Source organism: Bos mutus, chromosome 22 (assembly GCF_027580195.1).
Source record: "Bos mutus isolate GX-2022 chromosome 22, NWIPB_WYAK_1.1, whole genome shotgun sequence".
In the NCBI taxonomy this organism is placed as follows: Eukaryota; Metazoa; Chordata; class Mammalia; order Artiodactyla; family Bovidae; genus Bos; species Bos mutus.
This window is the reverse complement of record NC_091638.1, coordinates 63,854,778-63,882,151: the sequence shown is the minus strand read 5'-3', so window position 1 is coordinate 63,882,151 and position 27,374 is coordinate 63,854,778. Positions and strand designations below refer to the sequence as shown.

The window sequence follows — 27,374 nt, the reverse complement described above, 5'->3', positions numbered from 1 at the left end:
ATTGGATGGCATAATGGAAACACAAACAGCCAGCGTGACAGGAAGACTGCTCCTCTCTTACTGTCAACTGCATGGCCAAGAGCCTGCAGGAGAGGTGGGTGCTCGCCTGCCCAGAGTCAGGATGACTCACGGACACGGGCCCCGATCCCGGAGCTGCGCGACCTGCTCTCGGACAAGCCTGGGTTCCCCCCACGCCCTCCAGGGAGTCAAGCCGTGTCAACTCTCAGGACTCAGTCTCTCGATCTGTGAAGTGGGGCTTATACTACGATGACGAGTCCCTCCAACACCACCGCTGCAAGCCAGGCAGGGCTCCGACAACTCGAACCACCCAAGGGGGCTGGTAGCTGTTTATCCCCAAGACACAGAGGAGACAACCGCAGCACCGGCAAGATGAGTAACTTGTCCAAAGTCACACAGGCCCAAAGGGGCAGAGCTGAGATGCAGACGGACAAGACGGGCTCCAGAGTCCGTGCTCATAGCTCGAGAGTCCAGCTGCGCTGTGTCCACGCCTGGTTGAGGGGAACGTCCGCTCCCCCCATCCAGGAGGAGGACCACCTCTTGGGAACTGCCTGTGCCAGGCCTGGGGTGTCACTGCAGGCCAGGGGCCCCAAGGCAGACAGTCCTGGATATGGGGGAGCTCCTTCTCATCCTCAGCAGGTCTCTTCCGCTCAGCCACCTGCTTCCCACCCAAAGTGCCAGTGTCCTGGGACAGGGGGCGGGGCTCCCAGAGGCAGAGGCCGTGTCCAGGTGGGCACCGTGAGTTACTGGCTGAACCCCCTGAAATTCATCTGTTGAAGCTCTAACCCTGGCACCTACAACTGTGACTACTCGGAGGTGTCACACCCTTACTGGGGTGGTTAGGGTAAATTATGAGGTCATACTGGTGGGCGTTAACCCCACAGGACTGGGGTCCTTATAGAAAGAGGTCAGGACACAGACACACTCAGAGGGACGACCCTGGAGGACATGGGAAGGAGATGGCCGTCCACACGCCCAGGAGGGAGGCCTCAGGAGGGACCGGCCCCGCCTGGATGCCGGATTGCAGCCTCCAGGACCGGGAGGGATAAACCCCGTTGTCTGAGCTGTGGGGTGGCCTCTGGAGCTGAACGGTACACCACAGAGCCCCAGGGTCTGGGCCAGCCCTGGACTCACAGGAAGGACGGGGACCATGCCCCCAGGCACCGACGAAGGGAATGTGCCACCCTGCGGTTACGAGCCTGTTGGGACCCACAACTTCACGTGCCTCACCTGGCGGGTAGGAGAGATGCTTCTAGACCAGGCTCGCTCTGTGAGGGGCCAAGCAAGCTCCCTGCAGACCTGGGGGCCACCCAGCCTGACTCTGCCACCTGGATGCCCATGGCATCCGCTCCCAGCCAGGCTCCAGGGCACAGAGCTCCTGAAGGTGCCGGGTGTGCCGCCCGCCCTGAATCCGGGGCTCAGAGACTGCTGAGTGACTTGGGCACATCACGCCCAAGACGTTGTCTTGGACGTGGGGTGAGCAGGGCATCGGGCTGCCGAGTGATGGGAGCTCCCCTTGGAGCTCCAGCACGGCCCCGCTGCTCTGCCATCGCTGCAGGGGGGTCGCCTGTTACCTCCAGCGGTTTGTATCCCATCCCTCTGCTGCAAGTCCCTGGGCCCCTTCCTCCAGGAAACCCCCACAGGTGATGCACGCTGAGTCCTGGGTCTGACGCTGTCACCCCCTCCCCAAATTTGTGTCCCCCCAGAACCTGTGACGGGACCTTATCTGGAAACTGGGTCTTGGCTGCTGTATTTAGTTGAGATGCAGTTTGACACTGTGACTGGTGTCCTGACAGGAGGAGGACGCCCGGGGCACCATGGAGGGGATTTTAGGTCAAGCGGAACCGCAGGATCTGAATGCTGGACATGCGTTCAGGCTGCAGGGCTCGGTGGCAAAGGGGGATGGAATCAGAGCCGAGACCACCAGTAGCCGCTGCCAGGGTCCCGGTGACAGAAAAACAGGCCCAAACCAACGGGAGGTGAGGGGGTAGATTCGGGAGATATTCAGAGGGAAGGCAGACAGGAGTCCAGTGGATGAGCTGTCAGGGCGAATCTGGGGCGGTCACGGTATCTGCTCCCGGTGCCCTAAGTGAGACGGCGATGCGAGGAGGAGGGCTGCTGGCCGGGGAGATGGTGCGTCTGTTTTCTAGGGCTGCAGGGACAAAGCCCCACAGACTGGGGCTTAAACAACAGACGTATTGTCCCAGCAGGCTTCCCGGTGGCTCAGGTGGTAAAGAATTCACCTGCCAGTGCCACAGACACGAGTCCCATCCCTGGGTGGGGAAGATGCCCGGAGAAGGGAGAGGCAAACCCCTGCCACCCCAGTACTCTTGCCTGGAGAATCCCATGGACAGAGGAGCCTGGTGGGTTATACTCCATGGGGTCGCAAAGAGTCGGATGCGACTGAGCAACTAACACACACATCGTCTCAGTCCTGGAAGTGGGAAGTCTGAAGTTAGCGGGGAGCGGGGGGGGGTTCCCTCGGGGGCTGTGGGGGGTGGGGGCAGGAAATCTCTTCCCTGCTGTTGCTGGAGACTTCTGGGTCACCTTTGGGGATCTTTGGTGCCTACTGAATTGGCCAAAAAGTTCGTTTGGGTTTTTGATACCCTCCAATGGAAAAACTGAAATGAATTTTTTGGACAACCCAATAGAGGCATCACCCCGATCTCGGCCTCCGTCTTCACAGGCCGCTCTGAATGTGTGCAAGCCTGTCTCCACAATGATACGGACATCGGTCCTCCCGGGCTAGGGCCCACCTTAACAGCCTAAGTTAATCACCTCTGTAAACACCCGATTTTCAAAGAAGGCCACATTCTGAGGCATGGGGCATCAGGACCTTAACATGAAACACAGTTCAGCCCCTTACAGATGGCAGCCTGGGGTCGAGGGGCCCGGCTACCTGGTGGGTGGGTCCCACAGGGGTCAGAGGACAGCTCTGCAGCCCCAGGCACAGAGGGTCGGGGCGCCGGGGAGGACAGAGGGCAGACCAAGGAGGACGCAGCCTGCGTGGGCCAAGCTGCTCGTACCAAGGCCACGAGGACCCCAGACCCTGGCAATCCTCTAACCCATCTGTCGAACCAGCCAGGCAAGAAAAGAGGAAATAGACGTTTGAAGAAATAAAGATGACCGTGTCTCCGAAGGGAAGAGAAGAAACCCTGAACCCAGCAGAGGGAGCCACACCCAGCCCTCCGGGGCCCCTCTGGGGTTTAATGGGAAACTGTAGACACATGCGGCAGGAGGGGGCTGCGGGTACGCAGGGAAGGAGGCAAGGTCCTTGTCCGACCTTGACGGAGAGAATCTGAAGGCCTCTGCAATTTCCACGTAAGACTCCCTTTAATATTTAAAGCAAAGACAACCCCATCCTCAGAGACAACACCATCTTGAAAGGATCCTTTGAAACCCTTAAAAGGTAGACCTGGGTTATTTTGAGGTTAAGAACACTTGTTCATTCAGCAAATACAGATCCAGGGCACCGTGGCTGAGGAGCGTGGGGTGGGCGTGTGTGGGTATTTTCCAGTTGCTGACTTTGTCATGCCGATGCAGCCCGTATGCTGTCTATTACGCGGCACCCCGGTGGGTCTGGGCCGAGTCCCGTCATCAGTCACAGGCGGGCTCCTGCAGGGTGTGGATGGATGGATCGTCACCCTAAGTAGGGTAAATAAAGGCTATAAATAGCCTCAAATCAGTTCAGGTCAAGTTTGACTGCCGATGAGGCAGGAGCAAAGCTCTCACTTCTGAGATCCTTTTTCGGATGAAGGGTGTGGATCCTGCGTATTCCGACGGCTGTCCCGCGAGCCAGCAGAGAGCTCGGGCTGTGGAATGGACAGCGGGGTGTGGGAGCAGAGACACCCTACCCTAGAGGTCCCTGCTCCAACCCTGAAGCTTGCAGAGGAGCGTTAACAGCAGAAAGGGAAGGAAAACAAGTGAGTGAAGAGGAAACACGAGCGGGAGAGGCAGCGAGCTGAGGGCTCGGGGTGGGAGGACAAGGACTCTCCAGGAAGGGCCCGGCAGGCACACCGAGGGCCACGGTCTTGGTGCACAGGGACGACGGGGAGGGTGACCAGCCCCCGGGCCACGTGCGGGCCAACCCTCCAGCGTGCGTCCTCCAAGCCCCAGACACCACCTGATTCCTCCTCACTCCTTGCAGGGCCAGTTCAAACTGAATTGTAGCCATTTTCATTCCACCACTGTCTTAAGTGTCATGCGTGGGCTCCTCTGCCTGGTGTTGAAATCTGGGGCCACACTCGAGCCGGCAAAGTGTGGGAATCTCTTAGCTCAGGAAGGGAACCCACGATACCCCCAAAGAACCCGTCTCCTTGGGGCAGGCCGAGCACACCTCTGCTGTTCATCCCTTCTCACGGTCATTCACCGCACTCACCATCCTCCACTCAGCCCCAAACATCAGAAAGACTGAAGACCCTCACAGACACTTCCAGAAAGGGGAGGCGGCAGACAGTCCCCCAAGTCCATTTGGTACCTCGGCCCCCAAGGAAGGCAAAACCCGCAGCTTGGGTCCATGCTATTCACAGGACAATAGCTCGTGGTTCCCCAAACAAAGAGCCGTTGCCATGACGACCGTAGCATCCCAGAGCTCAGGGGCTATTCTGAGACACCGAGCCGTGAGCTCTACCTTCACGTGCATCTGATCGGATTGGCTTCGCCGGTGTTCACGCTCTGCAGCAAGGCCCCTGAGCAGCCGGAAGAGGGAAGTCTTCCAGCGGCCGACACTCACAAAGCCCCCCAGGAGCGGTGTGTGCTCACGAGACAAATGGATGCAGCTGCACCAGACACAGAATGAGCGAAGTAAGACAATGGAAATGGCAAAGATTTCAGGCCGGAAGTGGGCAGGATCCCTGACCCTTCAGCCAATGGCTCGGGGCAGGTGGGAGATGCTGCAGACACCCAAGGCTATTTCACGAGAGATGCTGAGCACCTTCTTCAGCATCACTGCCAGGACCCAAACAGAGGGCAGTGCCCACGGAGCCACCATCACCCCTCGCTCTCATCGTTCTCCCCAACTTTTTGCCAGTTCACATAAAACTTTGCTGTGGTCCACGAACGCCTCACAGGATCAGGACACTAACGGGTGGGTCAACAGTTGGGTTTGTTCCCAGCATCCGCAACCTGTGGCCAGCCTGATGGACACACCGTCCTCCCCGGCACCGGATGGTCCATGACAGAAACACGTGTGACCAGAAGGGTCTGGGGAGGGGGGCTGGGAGGCGGGGCTTCAGCACAAGGCCTGCTTGTGATAGAATGAAGAAAATACATGTCTAAACACCTCTCCCGACGTTTATCGGGTGCCCACTCTGTCCCAGGCCTTGCAGGGAGAAGGCACTCATGACCTTGCTGCCAACCACAGGCGTCCCCAGCTCTGAGCGACGGTGGTGCAATTCTACTGGAGCAGCTCAGCTGAGCAAGCGTTTAGAGGCAAGACTTCCACTCTCCGGGCCACGGGCCTGGCCACCCCAAAGCTCTGACCGCTGCTTAGCCTGGTCCATCCGAACCCGACAAAGACCCTTACCCCCAGGCGTTGGAGAGTTCCAGAAAGACTCAACAGTCCTTCACACCGGCTTTGGTGCTGTCTAGGATCTGTCCACCTGGCAGAGGGGCACAGATGCCAGCAATTGGAATCTCAGCACGGCTCCACGAGAAATGAGCAAAGTCTATCACGTGCTCCCCACCCCTACCCCAAGCCCTTGGCCACACAATCCTATCAGCCCTTCCTCATCACTATTTCATCATCTGCTCTGGGCACTGAGAAGGATCTTGATAAAGTTGTAACATGCATGCTCAATCTCTAGGTCATGTCCAACTCCTTGTGACCCCATGGACTGCAGCCCACCAGGCTCCTCTGGTGGGAGAAACACGTGTGACCAGGGATTCATGGGGTTCTCCATGCCATTTCCTCCTCCAGGAGATCTTTCCGACTCAGGGATTGAACCCAAGTCTCTTGCATTTCCTGCAATGGCAGGTGGATTATTTACCACTAAGCCACATGGGAAGCCTTAAATTTGCAACAAAAGGAGCAAAGCACAGTGTTCTGAGCACTTTTTTCCCCTTCTGAAGCACATCCATGTCGAATTTGTCTTCCACTTGGTGGAAAACATCTATAAGAAAGCTGGGCCCATGATGGACGAGGGGTAGAGTGGGGAGACCTGGGCTGGACCCTGAGCTCACCCCAGTTGACAAGCAATTGAGCGATCTGGACCAAATTTCTCCAGGAACCACCCACTGTGCCCAGCACCACATGTCTGCTGCCTTTCTCTGGCGTAGCATCCTTCCCCAACCCCGCTGGCCGCAGGATGACCACAGAACCTAGGACTGGCCGCTGGCCAGCAATGAATGAAGGTACCACAGTTTAAGACAAGGGCTGGCCCTGCCCCCAGCCTGGGTCCAGCCACATCCTGCCCCCGCCACTCCCCAGGCCACAGTATCTGTCCTGCCTTTTCTTTCCAGACCCCTGTGGGCCTCCCTAGAAGACACTTTCTGGGGCTACTTATGGTCCTTTTCCTGGAAACACCTCCAGCTGGGTGGCTTCCTTGGTCAGCGCAGCCTGATAGCCCCGGAGATGAGTGCAAATTGGAGTCTGTTTTGTGCCTAGACCTGGATGACTGAGGACATCATCACCCACAAGCCAAGACGGGATGACTTTTCTCTTCTTCGGCCTCATCTTTGCCCACCTGCTGCTCCCTCAGCTCCTCAACGTGTCCCTTCTAGCTTGGCTAAAATCGACACGTCTTCTGTGCCCACATGGACGGCTTCTTCCTTCTCAAAAACCACCTTAGCGCCTTTCCGCTCAGGCTCATTAAACCCAGAATAGAAACCTTCTCTGCATTCAGTTGAATTCCACCCCACATAGTCTTCCAAACCCTCCGCCCGCGTATGAGGCTCAAATGCTTGCAAAGCCCCGAGGAACTTCAAGAAAAGACGCTTGGTTCTATCTATTTGAATCCAGGCCTAGTCAAGAGTCCTGGGCACAGCCGTGGTGCAGAGTGGAGATAGCGCTCACGTCTGCAGGGGCTGCTGAGATGGCAGAGACGCTTGGGGCTCCCCCAGGATCTCGGGGATGAGTCCAGATAGAACCCACGTCCCTCTGGCACTTGGCCTGATGCTTTTTTCTGGTCCCCCTACACAGCCGCCCTCACACCTTCATGACAAGGAAACTTCCCGCGCCTACTTGCCGACATAGTTGAGATGGACATGCTCCAGGTGGTTCTATGCAATGAAGTCCAAAGATTTCAGGCTGCGCGTATTTCCCTAAAGGCCGCCTGGGGCTCTGCCAGGCTCGCTGAGAATGGATGGGTCCTTAAAAGCAGGACACGGGGGTGGGGACCCCCTCTGCGGGCATCAGGACACTGGCCCGACTCGGGCCTTGTCTGGGGTCCTGTCGTCCCTCCCAGACTTGGTGAGTCAGGGAGCCCACAATGAAAGGACGTAGGTGGGAGGACAGGGCGGAGCAGAGCCCCGATGGGACCCTGCACTCTCGCCGTGGTGGCAGAGGGAGGCTCCAGGGCTTGAGGCTCGCCAGGCGTCTGGGAAGCTGCCACCCGCCGCCCACCTGCCTGCTTCCACCTGCTCTGTTGTCATTCAGCAACTGTGTGCCTGGCAGCTCTGTGGGGACAAGTCAGGTCCCAGGAGCTGCGGACGGGTGTTCCCCATCCAATCCAGGGGTCCGTGTACCCCGACTTCTGGAAACAAGCTTCTACTCTGAATGGGCTTTTGAGGTGGTTGGAGACATTTAAGAATCCATGTGCAATGCAAGAGAACCAAGTTCGATCCCTGGGTCGGGAAGATGCCCTGGAGAAGGGAATGGCAACCCACTCCAGTATTCTTGTCTGGAGAATTCCACGGACAGAGGAGCCTGGGTGGCTACAGTCCATGGGGTGGCAAAGTGTTGGACACTCACTGAATGCTGAAGGAGAAGGTGGGGGGCACCTGCTGGAAGACCCACAGGGAAGGTGGAGGCGACCCGTGGTGGTGGCTGGGTGCTGCGGGAAAGCTCGCAGCTTGGACAGAGGGTGGCGGGTGCACGGGCAGCTGCCGTCTGATCTGCGTGGAAGGGCCTGGAAGGGAAGGCGCCTGGGGGTGTGGGCCCAGGGCAGCTTGAGGGCCCTGGTCTGGCTGGTCCGTCCACCCCACGGGGGTGCCCCAGGCGGGGTGAAATGACTCAGTATCCAGGGCTGAGGACTGAGCAGCCTCCTGAGAGCCCTGTTACCCAGAATTGCAGGTTCCCATCCCCAGAAGGTGGGGCCACCTGGTGGGGTCCCTCTGCTTCCTGTGGGGAAGGGGGCTTCCCGTCCCCCTACTCAGGCTGGGCCCATGACTTCCCGGGGCGGCCTGGGTTCCGGAGGCGTTTACACGGACTCCTTCACATGGAAGTCCAGGCTTCCCTGGGGTCACCAGCTGTCACCCCTCAGGGGACAATTACTTCCCCAAACACGACCTTCTAAGGTCTCACCATGAAGACGGGGAGGGGTGTGCACAAATCTTAAGACGGGGGCGCCTCTCCCAGGAGCCTGGCCTCTCCTCCTCCCAGGAGGCCCTGCCAGACTTTCTCTCCGGACGTGGGGATCGAGGGTGGGCAGGGACTCCCAGAACCTGGTCTCCTTCCGATGTACTGATCCCTTCGTCCATGACACAGACACGCTTAACTCACCAGGGCCAATGGGGGGCTCTGAAAACCAACCCCAGAGGGACACCCTGAGATTGGGGTTGGGGGACAGGTCAGCCGGCCTGGAGGAGGTGGGGGAGGGGGAGAGGAGGAGAAGGGGCTGCTTCCCTGGGAAGAGGCGGGGAGCCCCAGGGATGGGGAGGTGGGCGGCTGGTGAGCCCAGGGTAAGGCCACTCATTCAGTGCATCTTGGAGCAGCCGGGAAACCGATTTTCCTGGTAAAAATGGCTCGGACACCAGCCTGGAAGTGGCCGGGGTGTGAGGATGCTCTCCTTGGAAGGCTCCATGGCTACCAGCAGGCTCTGTGATGGGACCTGGCGACCTGGTGTCATCAGGAGACAGGACAACAGGGGCCAGGGCAACTAACTGCGCTGCAGTGTGTCGAGGAGCACGGGCTCGGCCGGCAGAGCCCAGACACGCCGGTGAAGTCAACCAAGAGCACGGGCCGGGGCCAGGGGGCATGGTGCCCCTGGGGCCCCCCGGAAGGGGCAGCTGGTCCTCGGGGAAGAGCGCCTCTGTGCCCAGCTTTGGGGATCCACCTGCCGACCCCCCAGGAGGCAGGACTGCAGGGGCACCGCAATGTGGCAGCCGGGGGAGAGTCCAGGAACTGAAGGGGCGAGGAGAGAGATGCGCAAAGGCTGGAGGGCAGCATCGTGGCGGGGAAAGAATGGCCCAGTCCAAACCCCAGCTCCCCGTGACCCGGACGTGGAACTCACGTCTGCGCCTGAAGCCTCACTCTCCTCACCTGTAAAATGGGGACGGTGCCACCTCCCTGGCAGGGATCGCACAAAAGCACTGAGTGCAATCCAGGCGTGAAAGGGCGGCGAAACAGCACTGCTCCTGCCGTTCAGATCAAAGCAGCCTGCGGCCTCCTCCTGCGGGAAGCCGTCCCGACTCTACAGCCCATTGGGATTCCATGGCCCCCTTAATGCTGACCGCAGCCCCTCCCTATTCCCTCCCGCAGGCCCAGACCTTCTCCATCTTTAAGAGAACTAGCCACCAAAAGTCCAGTCCCCCAGCTGGTACACAAAGTCCTGGCCCTGACCCTGCCCGGAGCCTGGGCCGGGGCGTCTACCAGGAGGGCAGTCGTGGCTGGAGAAGAATGATGTGTGGGGAGAAAGGCCCAGAGGACCGGGGGCAGGGAGCGGGCAGGGAGCGGGCGGGGCAGCAGGAAGCAGGGGAGAGACTCAGCCTGGGCCCCAAACACACCTCCTTCTCTCTGGGACCCGCGTCCAGGACAGAGCCGCAGAAGAAGGAGAGGATGGGCCTGGCGGGGCTGGGCTGGGCCCCAGGGCAGATCAGAAAATGGCGATGGGTCCCAGGAGGCGGGAGGTGGGCGAGCACGGACTCGCCACCATCCGTGTCCAGCCACCACACACCTTGCCCTCGGGAAGGGCGTCTGTGCTCACCCTGTCCACTCCCTGCATCCCGGCGTCCCCGTGAAGGGCAGAGGGCCCTGGATGGGGACTCTAGGTCACAGGGTCAGAGGCGGCCCTCGGGTTAGGGAACCCCTGGCTGGAGAACAGCCATCCCAGGCGTGCAGAGGGGATGTGGGGCGGAGGACCAGACCCAGGGGGCGGAGGGGTGGTCACGGGCACTCAGGGTGGAGAGCGGCCCGGCAGTGGGAAGGCAGGGGCAAGGCAGCCTGTGGTCAGGCGCTGCCCCCACCTGTGCTGAACCCCCTCAACACCGCAGCTGTGGTTCCCACATGGGCTGGCGTCCACCCCGGAGGGGGGACTTGGGGGCCGTGTCCTTAGTTGAGGGGTGGGGGGGTTTACTTGTCAAGGGGGTGGGCAAGGGCCAGACTCCTTAAATGTCTAGCTGTCACAGGACAGCTGGATGAATTATGAATGATGACCAGACATTCATGTAGACGCAGAGCATAAACCGTACCCCCATCCCAACTCACAGACACAGATCCTTCCACACAGGTATCTGCTGAATGTTTCCCAAAACGCAAACACCGTGTGAGAGAGCGTGTGTGGTGCTTGGTTTAGAACTTTGCTAAGTGGAGCACACGACGCCAGGAAACCGCAGGGGCTGGCAGGGCCCGCCCTGGGCGTGTCCCAGCTGCCCAGGGTGGGATGGGGGCGCTCTGGGGTTTGAGGGCAAGTGCGCTCGGAGGGGGCCGGCCCCACGCCCACACTGGACCCTCCCGCGTGGGACGCTCTCAGAGACACTCAGGTCACTGCTCGGCCGTCCCTCTCCGCTTCTTGTTCCTGGACAGTCAGGATGCTGTGCTGATCTTAAAAAATCCCGTGCGCGTGAGGTTATCTGGTCTGTGAATCTCAATGAAGGACCGTGAGGGTGGAGCTGCACCGTGAAGGCTGTCAAAGGCCCCGGGGCCTCGGGGGCTCGGGAGCCAGGGCTCAGGGCCGGGCTCACCTTGAACGGAGTCTTGCAGAGACTGTGCGGTTGAGGCTGTGGAAGACGGGGGGACTGGGGGACTGCCATTTTTCCTTGTGGGACAGAGCAGGGGAGGGGTCTTCCCCAGAGGCCCACGCAGCTCGGGACTGGGAAGCAGAGAGCCCGAAAACACTCAGGTTGGAGACCTGTTCAACGCAGATGGCGAGAAGCAGTAGATGCGTGCGGGCCGCTGGTGGCTCCTCCAGGCACCTCTGGTGGGACAGGCGCTCCAGTAGCCGCTCTTGTCCCCTGCATGGGGGACACTGCTCTGGGGGACACGTCCCCAGGCTGGGCCTGCCTCCAGAAGCGTTCCCAGGCTGAGTGCAAGGGAAGGGGTGCCTGGGAGGCCCAGGGGAGCCTCGGGGGCATGACACCAGCAGTGTGTGACATCTATATGCATCCTGGGCACAGGAGGTCAAGGCCATATGGCCGCGGCTGTGCCCTCTCGGGACAGACAAGCGTCCCCAGAAAGCCAGTGAACACAGCGTCTGGGACAGACCGAGGCCACCGTGCATCCCGAGTGGACGCTCACCAGCCGTCGGCCAACCGTGAAAACCCCATCCCGACGGAACACAAGAGCGACCGGCGCGCAGGGTCACGAGCAGACAGCAGCTACCTCCCAGGATTTGGGGATAAACTCATATACCTGATGGTAAGCGTGGGGGAGGGGAGCCGCAGCAGCGGGCACATGACCGCAGCCCGGAGGAGGAGGACGGCAGAGACCCCGGCGGACAGGACTCGGCACGCAGGGAGCCACGCACCCATGGGTGGATGGGGAGCCAGCACGGGCGGCCAGCACACATGCCACAGCTCGCCCGGCCCCGAGAGGGAGGCGACTCGGAGCAGCATGAGCCGTGACAGCTGACGGCGGGCTGCTCACATCCGCTCAGCGGCCGCGTCTGCTGGGGCTCCATCACACCTCCTCCCCTAGGCAACGTGCTTTGAAAATATTCTCTGGGAATGTGGGCTGCAGCTGTGATGGCTGCACTGTCCCGGGGAACAGACCAGCCTGGGGAAGCCTCGCTCCTTGCTCTCAGGAGGGGGGACACACGGCAGTGCTGACCCCAAATGAGCCGGTGTGATGAGATGAAGCAGGTTAGATCGCTGGGTTTCCCCAGGACCTGCTGGCTCTCCGTGCAACAAAGGATGCTGTGTTTACTTAATACCATTGTCTACATCTCATGGTAAGTGGCACATTTTACAGTCCAAATGCCTGGAAACCTGACTGCTTCTTTCAAATTGGATCTATTTTATTTCACAGCAGGTGACAGCTACCAAACAGGTATTTTTTTTTTTTTTTTCCTTCAAAGCATCATGGCTCCGTATCAGCCTGGATTTTACATTCTCATACATAAACACACAGACACACACACACACACCCAAAATAATACATTAACAAATCTGTTTGAAAACACCACCCTCTCTTCATCGTCTATACATATCTAAAGCGTAATTACATAGACACTCGGTCTCGAAACCTAGCAACAGTATCCAAGCGATCCTCGGGCGGCTCATCAGACACCCAAACTCACACATCAGCTCAATGGGCTTCATTTAAAAAAAAACCAGAACCTCTCACTTCTCTCCCCCGTAGCTGCGGAAGGACAAGATATAGGAAAACAAACCTTGTTCCGCTGAAGAAGAACAACCCATGGCATTTAGTCCTTCTGACCGTGCATGTCCCCATAGAGCCAGGCAAAAACAAAAATAACAAAGGTGGTTAAAAAAAAAAATAGGTTATCTCAGTCCAAAGCTTATCAGCTTGCAACACGCTTAATCTTTGCATGACTATTTCGGACTCGAGCTCCCCAGCTCCCCGACAGCCTTGCTTTCGGGGACCTCCATCCTACAGGAGCCATCGCAAATGCTCGATGGCAAAAGCTTTTAAGACCTGCTGGGCTCATGGACTCAGCCGCAGCTCAGCTGTGGATCACAACACGCAGGATTAACTTTGGTATTCACGGTCGCTTTTAAACCATCACTTTCTCCGAGTGGGTAAATAAAACCACCCAATGGAGGTCACAATTAATTTTTTAAAAGAGGGAGGGAGTTGGGTTTTTTTAAAAAAAAAAGAAGAAAAACATGGAAGCACAGCACCGGTGAGCAGCAACCTGCACGCCGGCCGGGCTGTGAACAGAGCGCTTCACGACAAGAGGCAATCTCTCTTTTAAAGGGATAGGGTGGCAGCCACTCGGCGAGCCCAATCCACTTCCGGATCCCGCAGACCTCGGAGGCCCATTCATCAGCTCGCTGCGACCCAACAGGTTTAATGTCCTCCCCCCAGCGCCACATCAGAGCCTCTGAAGGACCCTGATTTCTCGGCGGGGCACTTTTGTGTCTAGAAAACAGAGGCTCCGTGGCTTGAGGTGGGGGGAACACTTGAGCCGTTCAAGGGACTTTTTCAGGAAGGCATCTCATTGGGCTACAGGCAGAAAGTCAGCAACACTGTAATGACTCATTCTGAAGAGTCAAAATCAACCCCATGCCCAACTTGGAATCTGGGGATCCTTCCACCATGTTTTATCTTCAAAAACGCAACCCAACACCACAGAGGCAACGCTGAGTCTTACCGTCATCTCTTCTGAGTTCAGGATCCTGACTCGTGGAGCTGGGTCCCCCGAAACACTGCCCCAGCCCCTGCTGAGCCCCACTAAATGTCTGAAAACCCTGGCAGCAAGCACCATGGGCTCGTTCTGGCAGAGTAAAGAGCCCAAAGCCTCAGATGCAGGACCTGAGACCCCACTCTCCTGTACCCTTCTACACCATGGTGTAGCTCAGAAGTCAAAATTTGCTGAAGATCATAAAGTAGAAAGGAGGCCCCGGCCCACCCCTCCCCAGCACCCCTACCGTGATTTCCAAGGCTGTGGCAAATGGCCCCTGGAGCTCCCCACGCAATCATACCAGACGCCCAGCACCCGAGAGTCTGGGGCAGACAAAAGGTCACCCCGACGGAGACAGACAGACAGCACCCCCACAGGTCACGGAGGAGGTGGGGTCCTGGAGCCCAGACCCTCACAGAAGCTGGAATGGGAAAGCCACGTAGCCACAGACCTTCACACACAACCCACCGGAGACCCCCAATGTCACACGGCCCCAGAGTGACCTGCTGTGGGTGGAAACACGGCCCCCACACGACCCACTTGCCCCGTGTTCCTCACTCAGACCACACTCGGGGGGATCAGGGCATTAATTACACTCTGGCAAACGCACCCAACCCAGCACTGACATGCCCACGGGACTCGGCTCCTCGACTCCAACTCCAGGTGCCGCGAGGCCAGGATTTTACATTGAGAAGAGAGAGCGGGGTTGAAGGTGGAGCGGGCACACTGGCAGAGGGAGGGTCACTCACTCAGCTGACATTTACCAAGGCCCCACTGTGCACCAGGCTTCCCTGGCGGCTCAGTGCTGAAGAATTGGCCTGCGATGCAGGAGGCTTGCAGGACACACAGGTTCCATGGCTGGATCGGGAAGATCCCCAGGAGGAGGAAATGGCAAGCCACATTAGTATTCTTGCCTGAGAAGTCCCAAGGACAGAGGAGCCTGGCAGGCTACAGTCCACGGGGTCACAAAGAGTCGGGCACGACTGACCGATTAAACAGCAGCTGTGCACCAGGCAGGGAACAGTCCAGAGGGACGGCCAGACAGCACCGCAAGTGACCTCCGGTGGGCTGATGGCAGCCCTGGATCCTGTGTCAGGCAGGGAACAGTCCGGAGGGACGGCCAGACAGCATCGCGAGTGACCTCCGGTGGGCTGATGGCAGCCCTAGATCCTGTGTGTGTGTGTGCACGCGCGCTTAGTCACTCAGTTGTGTCCAGCTCTTTTGCAACCTCATGAACTGTAGCCCGCCAGGCTCCTCTGTCCATGGAATTTCCTAGGCAAGAATACTGGAGTGGGTTGCCAGGCCCTTCTCCAAGGGATCCCAACCCAGGGGCTGAACCCGAGTCTCCTGTGTTGGCAGGTGGGTTCCTTACCGCTGAGCCACCTGGAAGCCCCTGCAGTGTCTATACCCTAGTCCTAATCCTACTGATTCTGACGACCCCTCTGCAGCCCCCAGGCCCAGCCTCAAGCCGTCTCCCAAGTGTCCTCCTCCTCCGCCCACCCCTGCCCTCTCAGCCCATCTGGGAAGCAGAGTTCAGCGGGCAGATACTCCGCTCTGGTGACCACAGAGCCCTGAACCGGGACCAGGTGAGCAGAGAGCTTCCTGCAGGGTGATGCTGCTGTCAGTGGTCTGGACCCAAGAACCCTCTTCCCCGCTCTCCTTCCCTCCACCCACTTGTCCAGCCCTGGTTCCAACAGCAGCCTGTGTGAAGACCCCTGAGCTCCCTGCCCCAGCCTGCGCTGCTGCCTGAAGCTTTTGAGTGTGGCCCCGTTTCTCTGGGTGCACAGGGAGATGGGGAGCCTGGAGCTGAAGAGCCTAGAGCCCCCCAGAGTCAGATGGGCCTGACTTCAAAGCCTGGCTCAGCCCATCACTCTGGGACGTGGTTCTGGGGCGTCCTGCCTAGGAGATGCCCCTGGACCCTGCCCACGCCCCTGGCACTCGGCGTGACCCCACAGGCACTGCACCGCCCAGAGGAGGGTCCTCCCTGGCGGGAGCAAGCCTGAACCAACAGAAACTTGAGGCGACACACAGGTCGCCTCACCCTAGGGTGAGACAAGACGACCCCCTGGGGTCCCGACAACACCCGGCCTCAGCTGCCTGCAGCACCTGCTCACTAAGGCCCCGGGTTGGCCTCCTGTCTGCCCGGACTGACTCTGTGCTCCGGCTGCTGATATCTAGCACCCCCTCCATGGCAAACCACCCCTCACATCCTTGCCCCAAGGTCTGCTTCTGGGCAAACCCGACCCAAACGCCATGTATCCTACATCAAATCTGCCCTTGGTCACACAGATAGCCACACGTCCTTGGAGGAGCGACGGAACGTGAGACGCTGGGCATGCAGGCTCGGCAAGGGTCGGATGTCTGCCTGGCGTTATTCATCCACCCAGAAACAGGACGGCTCTCCGAGGCAGGGGCTACAGATCCCTGCAGAGGACTTAGCGAGACCCGCTCAGGGCAGAGGACAGGGCCAGACCCTCCCCGCCACACACCCAGCATCCGGCACCCCTGGTAACAAGGGCAGGTGGAAAGCTGGGTGGCCACGGGGCACAGGGCAAACGAGTGCAAACCTAGAGGTTCAGTTCACGGGATGCTGAACTGAGACCTCAGCATGGATTTACTGCGAGGCCGAGAACGAACGCCCCGAGTGACGTCTGTGCCCGTGAAGGACCTGCAGCCTCTCTGCGAGGCCTTCGACAGAACCCTCTTAAGTGGCACAGTTTGCTGGTTCCCAGTCAGAGATGCTGAGTCAGACGACGCAGAGGAAAGAAGAAGGCTTTTTCCGCGCCCCCCTCCCTTGGAGATACTGAAAGGCCCCGGCATGGGAGCACAGATTTCCTGTACTAACATTTCCCTTTAGGACACTCCGGGGAAAGGCCCCGGCGCAGGTACCAGAGAGCATGGGCTGATGGTAAACACCACCCCACATTCTCCTGCAGCCCCAGTGTGTCCACACAGGTGCAGCAGGAAGCCTCCAACCTCACTCCCCGCAGCCGGAGCCACGGACGTCACACGCGCCTGCCGTGACCGTCCATCTCTTGACAGGGCAAGCCCTCACAGTTTAAAGAAATCATTGAATGGAGTGGGTGAGTGGTAATTAACATGTGTTCACCCAACAAACAGGTATTCTTCTTATAGTAAGAAAATATGTTTGTAGAGAGGTGTTTACATCCCAGATAAGGAACAGGAGAGACAAGCCAGAAACCTCCTCGATCTGGGTTTTAAAATCGGAACTTTTTGAGTTTGTGGCTGGGGCAAGGAGGGGAGTGAATGTGTAAGGCCGGGCTGGGGGTCGGCAGGCAGAGTCTCTAGTTTCTCCTGTCTCCCTCCCGACAGCCAGCCGGGGAAAGGAGGCCCCTTCACGCCTCCCCTGGCTCAGGGGAGATCAGGATGGTGGCCCCAAGGGTGTCACCATCACAGGAACTCAGAGATCCTGGATCCCCGGGACCACTGACCACCCTGGGGTCCTGGGCCGGGCCTGCACATCTCCTCCTGGCAATCTGCCTGCTCGACAAGAGTCCCAATTCCCTTCACGGCAACCGGTATTTTTGTACCGCTCTCTCGTATCAGCGGGTGGTGGGAGGAGAAGAGTTGGGAGGGCTCAGTTCATCCTCTAGAGTGCTTTGCAGACATGAACTCATCCATCTGCATAGTGTGCTTAGGGAGACGCTGACACAGCCCTGCAGGATGCCCGGATCTCAAAGCAATTAGGAGGTCTGGCCCCGGCTCGCGGGAGGACTCGCATCAACATTGGGCGCAGGAGGCCCCGATGCTCGGCACAGGGGACCGGATGAGGCAAGCGAGACACTGGGCTCCGCATTCTTGTGTGATTCTCGAGGCAGCTGGGCGCCCGCAGACATTCGACACGGAAAAGACCAGACAGCCAGGCGCGTGGGATCGCTCACCCCCCAGCGCCCAGTACGGGGGCAGCGATCAGGCAACAAGACACAGAGGCCACCCAGCAACTTCTCCAGGCGCCCTGGAGGCTCGCTGCCCACCCCCTGGATGGGATGGCGCCATCTGGAAATCTCACCGCTGCTGGTCCAGTGGGCCTGCTCCCCGCTGCACGTCCGGTGTAAGCCCGGGGCCGGAGGGAACAGGCCAGAGGGCTCTTCCAAGATGCAAGACTGGGCCCAGCCGCCGGCAGGGCGATGGGACAGGGGAGGAGCCGCAGGGACAGTCCTCCTGGTTGGCACGAGGGGTACTGCAAAAGGGAGCAGTCATCAGTAGGCAGAGCCAGGGACGCAGAGGCAGGAGGGGGAGCGGGACGCCCCTGGCTCTTTCTGCCCCTTTTTCATTGCCATCTCCGACTTTAAATGGAATCGTGTGTGTTACAGAATCCTCCCGCAAACCCATCTCAATCGGTCGCAAGGTAATCTGGTTCTCCGGTTGGACGTCAAGGCCCTGCAGCCATCGCCGGCGCCCTCGCCTGACATTTAAGGGGTTCCGGGCCCTGACCCTGCCACGCGTCAAGAAGATGCAGCAACAGAGGTGAAGATGCTCGGACTCTGTTCCCGTTAAGTTTGGCTAAAAGCAGACTCCGAACTAATCCGGCGAGGTGACCAACCGGGGCCCCTGCGCGGTTCACTGGCAGCCAGCCAGCCTACTCACCAACGTCGGTCTCCTTGTGGTTCTTGATGTACTCGGCCAGCTCAAAGTTGCCGGCGATGATCGCCACCTGCCGGAAGAGGAAATCATGTTAAGGCGCCAAGCGCAGGACACGCTGCACATCCCGACGGCCTAAGAGCAAAAGTCCAATCAGAGCTTCTTTTGAAAAAATAAGAGATATTCCCCGCTTCCGGGTTTCCCGAGATACAGTCAACGCACAGCACTAAGCTGAAGGTGTGCAGCCTGCTGACTTGACTTGGATATTATTTTGTGAAACGATGAGTTTAGTTAATGTCCATCACCTCATACGGCTATGCAGTTTCTTCCCTAGGACTTCCCTGGTGGCCCAGTGGCTGAGACTCTGCGCTCCCAGTGCAGGGGGATGGGGTTCGGTCCCTGGTCGGGAACTAGATCCCACATGCTGCAACTAAAAAGGATCTTGGTGTCGCAAGGATGATCAAAGAACCCGCGTGCTGCAACTCAGACCCAGCACAGCCAAATAAGTGATCTTTCTTCAAATGTGAACAATTTATCCTGAAGATTTTCTTTAAAAAACAAACTAACAAACAAACTCTTTTCCCCTTGTGATGAGAACTTGAAGGCTCTGCTCTTACCAACTTTCAAGTGAACCACATGGCTGAACGCGACGTCCTCTGGGCTAGTTTGCCTTCTAACTAGAAGTCCAAATCTGGACCATCTTCACCCATTTCCCCAGCCCCCACCCCACCCCGGGAACCACAAACAATCTCATCTCTTTTTCTATGAGTTTGTTTCGACCCCACAACAAAGTGGGAGCTACAGTGCTTGTCTTTGTCTGATTTCAGGCAGCCTGGGCCCTCAAGGCCTGCACGGTGCACCAGTCGGAGCTACTGAAACAGCGGCCACCACACCCAGCAGCCCGACCAGAGGCACCTTCTCCCGCTTGGCCCCCTTCTCCGGGGCCCTGGCCATTCTTCCACCACAAGGCCATCATTCCATGAGAATCTACGTGAGATAGTCCTCTGCCCGGGAGGCCACGGAGGGGGTGGGTCAAGGGACTGAGCCTGGAAAGCCCCGGACGGCGTGCTGCGTTCCCACCAGTCCTGACCGGTCCCAGCATGCTCCCTGGAGGTGGGGGGCGGGGGGAGGCATCCATTCCTCTGATTGGTCCCCATAGCTAGAGGGATGGGGAATCTCAAAAAGCACTCACAGCTCTTCACTGAGTTTCAGTGAAGCAGAAAAAACTCCACCTATGCACAGCATAAACCAGCACCTACAGGCAAGAGTCCAGCTCAAGCCACACAGACAGTGACGAAAGCGAAGAGGCCATGTGGTCCGTGATGCACTGAGGCAGCCAGGCAGGCAAAGACAAAGGCCCTGGGGGTGGCCCCGGGGCCCCCGGGGAGACCTGATACAGAGCTTACGTGGGCAGGGCTCTCTGCGCCCCAGTGGGGCGCCCTGGGCACAGGGGGGCAGCCATCTCCACCCTCAAATGAGCCGGGTGTTCAGACGCCAGCCTGCAGACACACACGTCAACCTTCAGTCTCCTGGCAGCGATACTGTGGGTGGGCCTTCCCCGATCCTTTGGAGGCCTTCAGAGCAAAAGCTGAGATTTGCTGGAGGAGAAATTCCGCCTCGAGGCTGCACCACCAGCTCCTGCCTGAGTTCCCAGCCTGCCCTTCCGACTGCAGACTTGCCAGCCCCACAGTCTTGGGAGCCAAATTCCTGCAAGAAATTTCTTAAACATACGTGTCTCCATCCTGCTAGCTCTGCTTCCCTTGAGAAACCTGCTTGACACGGCTCCCTGTGGGGGCCGGGGGACTGTGGTGTCTTTGGAAGTGACACTGACTTCGACCCTTGGGCATCACCTAATGCTTGGTGTCCTGCAAGGATGCCATTGACTGGAACAGCCTGGAGACAAATTCAGCCTCCTCCCCAGTCTGCTAACGTCAGGGGAGCCACGGCAGCCCCTGTCTGCATGAGGCGAGGGTCCTAGGGGTGGACAGCAAAGGCCATTTCAGCGACAGGCCCTGTGAAGCCTCCCTAGGGGCTCAGATGGTAAAGAATCTGCCTGAAATGTGGGAGATCAGAGTTCGACCCCTGGGTCAGGAAGATCCCCTGGAGAAGAGAATGGCAACCCACTCCAGTATTCTGGCCTGGACAGAGGAGTCTGGTGGGCTACAGTCCCTGGGGTCGCAAAGAGTTGGACACGACTGAGCAACTCTCTCTCTCTCTCTCACACACACACAGGTTCTGCAGACACAGAAGCAGGTTTCGAAGCACCTGGTGAATGGAACTTCACCAGCCTCCTGAGGGTGACCATCCACCTGGGATTCAGGCTTCAGACGGTGGATCCTTAAAACAGAGCAGGGGGACCTCCCTGGTGGTCCAGTGGTTAAGACTTCAGCTTCTAATGCAGGGGACGTGGGTCTGACCCCTGGTTGGGCAGCTAAGATCCCACATGCCTCTCAGACAAAAAAAAATCCAAAACGTAAGACAGAAACAAAATTGTAACAAATTCAATAAAGACTTTAAAAAATGGTCCACGTCGAAAAAAAGAAAGAAACACAGCAGGGACAGAGGGTAGGAACCTAAGCAGGAGGCCCACAGAGGCCCTGCGAAGCCAGCGACCCAGTCGGCTACCATTTGTGACATGACCCCAAAAGGAAGGGTGTACAGGGTGACCCATGACACGTGACCCAATGTCACCCAGGGGACAACTGGTCAGAGTCATTCCTGGTTGGAATTCCCTGGTGGTCCAGCGGGCAGGACTCCACGCTTTCCTTGCAGAGGCCTGGGTTCAATCCCTGGTCAGGAAACCAGGATCCCGCAAGCCGCACAGCACAGTTAAAAAGAAAACAAGCATCACTCCCTGTCTTCCAGCCAAACTCTCAAGGTAAAACTGCCTCCCACCCATCAGGGTGGCTGCTATCAAAAGACAGAAAATAACAAGTGTTGGCAAGGATGTGGAGAAATTGGAAGGTTTGTGTATTGAGGGTGGGGATGTAAAATGGTACAGCTGCTGTGGAAAACACTGTTGAATTTCCTCAAAAAAAAATCCTACACAGACATGATCCAGCAGCTCTGCTTCTGGGGATTTGTACCCGGGGGGATCTGAAAGCAGGAATAATGGTTAATTCTTTATGTCAACTTGACTGGGCCACAGAAGGCCTAGACATTTGGCCAAAAGTTACCCTGGGCGTTTCTGGATGAGATTAGCATCTGAATCAGTAGACTGAGTAAAGCAGATTGCCCTCCCAGCATGGGTGGGCCGCATCTAATCAGTTGACGACATGCCTAGAACAGAAAAGTCAAGTAAGAGGAGACTTCTGCCCACCTGTGACTTGGGACATCTGTCTTTTCCAGCCTTCAGTCTCAGAGAAACATCCGCTTTTCTTGGGTTCTGAGCCTGCTGGCTTTTGGATCGGAACTTACATCACTCGCAATGCTGGACCTTCAGTTCACTACAGCCTCAGATCTTGGACTCCTTGGCCCCATAATGAATCTGTGTGTGTGTGTGTGTGTGATGTGTGTACTCTGAGTGGGGTGCCGCTGTAACCCCACTGCAGTTGGAACCAGGCTGAAGGAGAAGCTGCTTTTGTTCTCATCACTGGCGAAACCTCCATCTCCTGGGCTCTGCAGCCAGGATGTGGAGGAAACCCACGCCCCCATCCCGAATGAAGCCACCTCCTCTCGCCAAAACCAAATGTGCCTCCCGACACAGAGAGCTATTCATAGGCGCTCTGAGAGCGTGGCATGTCCTCGCCAAAACTGGAAAACAGCTCTGTGCAACAGTGATGGAAACTGTGGTCTCGGGCCGCCCCCTTTCTTTGGTCTTCCTTCCAGATGACCACGTCCCCTGCTCCGGACTCCAATGGCAAATCGGGAAGTGGCCGAAACCCAGAGACCCAGGAGCCTGGAAAGGTGTCGGAATTCTGAGCATCTACAAGCATGTGGGCAGGAAGTGGGTCCCAGGCTTCGGGGTCAGAGGTCACAAACTCCACTGCACCAACTCCAAGGGGGTGTCCCTCATCTCCAGGCTGCAGCTTGGAGCCCGACAGGCAGTGGGCAATTGTGCGGTCCGGGGCTGTCCAGACCACAGCCCCAGGGCCTCAGCAAATCCCAGGAGGCCAGAAGCCTTTGCAAACTGATGTGTTACCCGGGGGCTCAGGGACCCCACACCAACCTTGACAGGCTGCCTGGAGGGAGCGCCTGCTGGGCAGTGGAGGCGAGCGGCATCAGCACCACCAGAAGGTCTGTCTCCAGGGGCTTAGCGCTGGGCCCCAAGCCAGAGGAAGCAGCCAGGGCACCGCCAAGGCTGCCACACGGGCAGCACCATGCTGGTGACCCAACAGTCTCTCCAGGCTAAAGGAGGACCCTGAGCGCTCCCGGGAGACCTGCCCAGGAATGGAGGGTACACCCTAGGCAGTGGTCAGCCTTCACATGGGCAGCGTGGTGCCATGGTCATGGCCACAGCCTCCCCGTGGTGGAGCCCTCCAGAATGGAGACCACAGACAAGGCACGCCACCTCCTCTGTAACTGGGGATCACTGAAAGCCTGGCCCTTCTGTGACTCCTGGAGGCTTAGAATTGTTCATACTGATAAATGGCACACAACAGAGCCTGAGACTCCACAAAGAAAACCCAGGCCTGGAGGGGCTTCTCGGATGACGTCTCCCAAACACATAAGCAGGAACTAACACCCGTCTTGTCCAAATTCCTCCAGGGAACGAAGAGGGAGAACTCTCCAACCCCATGGACGAGGACAGCACGACCCCAGTCCCAGGGATCCACAGGAGTGGGAGTCCTCTCCCCACAGAGGTTGGCATCCTGACCAAACAATAACAAATCAATGCAGTGAATGAATGAAAGTCACTCAGTCGTGTCCGACTCTTTGTAACCCCATGGACTATACGGTCCTTGGAATTCTCCCAGCCAGGATACTGGAGTGGGTAGCCTTTCCCTTCTCCAGGGGATCTTCCAAAGTCAGGGATTGAACCCAGGTCTCCACATTGCAGGTGGATTCTTTACCAGCTGAGCCACCGGGAAGCCCAAGAATACTGGAGTGGGTAGCTTATCCCTTCTCCAGCGGATCTTCCCGACACAGGAATTAGACTGGAGTCTCCTGCATTGCAGGTGGATTCTTTGCCAACTGAGCCACCAGGGAAGCCCATAAATCAATGCAGGGATCTGTTCAAAGAAGAGGACCACGCCACTGTGCAGGCTTCTCATAGGAATAAAGGAGCCATCAGTGGAATCCACTGCACTAAAAGAAAAGGGGGAAATCTACAGGGTCATCTTTTTAAAAAGCATTTATTTCTGTTTTTTAAATTATTTAATTAATTAATTAATCCAGCTGCACTGGATCTGGGTTGCAGCATGCGGCATCTAGCTCCCTGACCCGGGATTGAACGCAGGCCCCCTGCACTGGGAGCACGGAATCTTAGCCACTGGATCTTCAGGGAAGTCCTTCTACAGGACCAGCTTGACAGCTGCAGTAGCTGTTATCAATTGATCAAAAAGCATTTGATGAAACTTAATTAGTGAAAAAACTTAACAGACTAGGAATAAAAGGGAATTCAACCTGCCTTCGCCACAATGAAGGATCTCCCTGGCTAAGAAGCCTCCGGGAAGCAAAGTGGTGCAGGGCTCCAAGGACCCCCAGTGTGGGCTCCCTGTGCCTTAAGTGGGGGTCCAGGTGGGCCAGCAGGTGTGACGGCCTCACCACGTGCCTTGGCCTTGACCTTGGCTCACGTGTTTGCTTCCACCAGCCCATCCAGCCTCAGCAGAGCTGACCGGCTCCCTTCCACGGGGGCCTCAGGACAGTATTCTGTGTGGGCAAAATCTAAAGCTGTGAAGCCTCCAGAGGGCAGGCTCTGGAACATCAGTCTGCAGCATGGCTTCCGGAATGTTCTATTGGTCAAAGCACAAAACCAGAGTCTAGGCGTGAGGGGAAATACACTCCTCCCCTCTGTGGGAGGGGCTGCCTGGCGCTGTAGGTGTGTTCCACAATCTCCTAAAATTCCACTCTGCACTGTCGTCTTGAGAGTCCCTTGGACATTAAGGAGATCAAACCTGTCAATCCTAAAGGAAATCAACCCTGAATATTCACTGGAAGGACTGATCTTGAAACTGAAGCTCCAATACTTTGGCCACCTGATGTGAAGAGCCAGCTCATTGGAAAAGACCCTGATGCTGGGAAAGATTGAAGGCAGGAGAAGAAGGGGGCGACAGAGGATGAGATGGTTTGATGGCATCACTGACTCAATGGACATGAGTTTGAGCAAAGTCCGGGAGATAATGGAGGACAGAGGAGCCCAGTGTGCAGCAGTCCATGTGGTTGCAAAGGGTCAGACATGACTTAGTGACTGAACCACAACAACTTCTCCCCAGTGACCACAGCATGGGCACATTCCCTGGTCCCACAGGATGGTCTGGTTTGTCCTTTTGCACCGGAGACCAGGTGGAAGTCCCCAAGGTCACACAGCATTCAGGATCTGCTTCAGGGCTCCAGAGTCTACACTCCTAGGTGCTGCACACCATGCTGGCAGGTTAAAGCTGTTTGGAACCAGGGCCCTGGAATCTGTGAGTTATCACCCAGGGAGGCTGAGGACCAGCAGCAGGACGGCCCCCCTCACAAGGGACGTGCTGAGCCCCAAGGTTGGTGCTGAGCATTCACACCTATGGGGAAAAACCCATCTTCAACGTTCAGAAGTCTGTAGCTTAACAGTCAACACGGGAGGTGGGACAATGATCCAACTGGTCTACCTTGATTTTAGCTTCAGCTGCCAGCTGTGGCAACGCCGAAGTAGGGAGAAAGCTGCCAGGCTCCATCTGGGGAGGGACTGCAACTGCGACCCCAACTCCTCTGATGCAGAAGAGACCCTCGATGTAGGATTATCCAGCCTTCAGCTGTATAAAATATTCATGATTGTCAAGGGAAAAACAGACTTGAAAGGCATCTGAAGAGAGGTGTCAAAGTCTACCACGCACACAGATTCCTTCCTATGGACCCAGCGCATCGTCCCAGATGGATCTGCCAATAAAATGCAAATTTCTTCTTTGAAGCAGCAGTGGCTGTGGAGGGCGCCACCTGCTCCCGGGAATCTCGATAAAAAGCAAACAGTTCTTCAACGCTTGAAAGAAGAAAAAAACAAAAAAACCTGCAAGAGAGCAGCTCCCGTTGGGACCAGCAGGAAGCAAAGTATGAACTCACTGGGTATGTGTGTTTTTCCCTATTTGGCCCCTCAGTCCCCGACCCGTGGGGCAGAATGAATGAGACCACTGTCTGGTGGGAATCTGAGATCTGGGGGATTACAGATGTTCCGAGACTGGCCTCTACCACGCTGTAATGAAGATGTCCACGGTGATCAAGCGAATACAACAGCAATGAAATCAGCTCACGTTGATTCAACACACACACTCGCCTGAGCATCTGAATGCAGGACCTTATTTAATCCTCACGTCTGGGAAGGAGGGCTGCTGTGTCTTCTATTTCCCAGCTGAAGGGACAGGCTCTAAGAGCTCCAGGAAGTCAGACGTGTACCTGTCATGAAGGTGGACCTCATCGTCTGACCCCAAAGACCTGGGGGTGTAGCCCAGTGGCCCGTACACAGCCTCGCATGGCTTTCATCCCAGAAAATTCTCCTGCACCGGGGCTTAGCCAACTCACTTGAAACACCGTCTCACTTAGAGGTCCAGGAGAGATAAATAATGAGATTTGATTCAGAAGCAGAAATTCAGCACTGTTTTCCACAGGTTGGCAACCAAAGAAAGGATTGACAGTTGAGGCCACCAGACACCAGTGAGTGAATCAGCTGGGCCATCAGAGCGAAGCCCCACAGACGGGGCGGCGAAAGCAACAGGCGTTCATGTCTCCAGTCCTGGAGGCTGGAACCCCAGATCCGGGGCGGGCAGGGCCGGTCCCTCCTGAGGCCTCTCTCCTGGGCGTGTAGACGGCCGTCTCCTGCCCGTGTCCTCACAGGGTCCCGAAAGCAACAGGTGTTCATGTCTCCAGTCCTGGAGGCTGGAACCCCAGATCCGGGGGGGCAGGGCTGGTCCCTCCTGAGGCCTCTCGCCTGGGCATGTCGACGGCCGTCTCCTGCCCGTGTCCTCACAGGGTCCCTCTGCGTGTATCTGAGTCCTGACCTCCTCTTACAGGGGTCCCAGGTGGTGCTAGTGGTAAAGAAGCCGCCTGCCAATGCAGGAGATGTAAGAGACGTGGGTTAAATCCCTGGGTCTAGAAGACGCCTAGGAGGAGAAAATGGCAACCCACTCCGCTATTCTTGCCTGGAAAGTCCCATGGACAGAGGAGCCTGGCAGGCTGTATAGTCCACGGGGTTGTGAAGAGCTGGACACGACTGAAGTAACTTAACACAGCAAACACTCGTAGGATCAATGCCCACACTAGTGACCTCATTTTACCTGAATCACCCCTTTAAAGACCAGCTCCAAATACAGCCACATTCTGAGGTCCTGGGGGTTAGGACACCCACACAGGTATTTGGGGAAGGGGACACAGCTCAGCCCATAAGACCTTGCTTAATTAGTACACACAGGGAGAGTCTCTACCTTCCACCCGGACACGTACATTCCCCCGGCAAACGCCCGGATCGGTTGTGTCAGGGGCATACACGGCTGGAGAATCCCCTCCACGTGGCCTGTGTTTAGGATGCGGATGGCAGGGCTGGGGGGTGACTGCCTGGGAGGAAATGCAGAAGCAGAAACTGCATCCTCTAACCTTCACACAGAGCCTTTGTCTCCCCACCCCAAAATTACCATAAGAAAATTCTCAAACACATCTAAGAAGCCAAAGGAATCCAGCAAAGAGAATTTGTGCGCCGTGTAACACAGCTAGGTTACACAATGGTTTCCGTGTTGCTTGGTGTGGCGAATGTACCCACAACTGTGTGCTCAGAATGTTTTTCTGGCTAACTCACTGCGATGCTTCTCCTTCTAAACAATCCCAGCATCTTCACAGACAAAGGACCTCCTCCTACATGTATGGTCACAATCAGAAAATCGGCGTTCATTTCAGATCATCCTCTAGTGAGCACTACATACCCAGAGTTCTCCAAGGGCCTCTTTCCCCACA

The 27,374-nt window shown here is 57.3% G+C and overlaps 1 protein-coding gene across 1 annotated transcript in view; it reads right to left on the bottom strand.

The window, feature by feature from the left end:
• The window catches only part of SHANK2 (SH3 and multiple ankyrin repeat domains 2), a 563,804-nt gene that overhangs the window by 329,368 nt on the left and 207,062 nt on the right, over window positions 1–27,374 (bottom strand). The window contains 2 exon segments of the mRNA XM_070359054.1: window positions 17,728–17,898; window positions 18,306–18,372. Coding sequence (XP_070215155.1) covers window positions 17,728–17,898; window positions 18,306–18,372 — 238 coding nt within the window.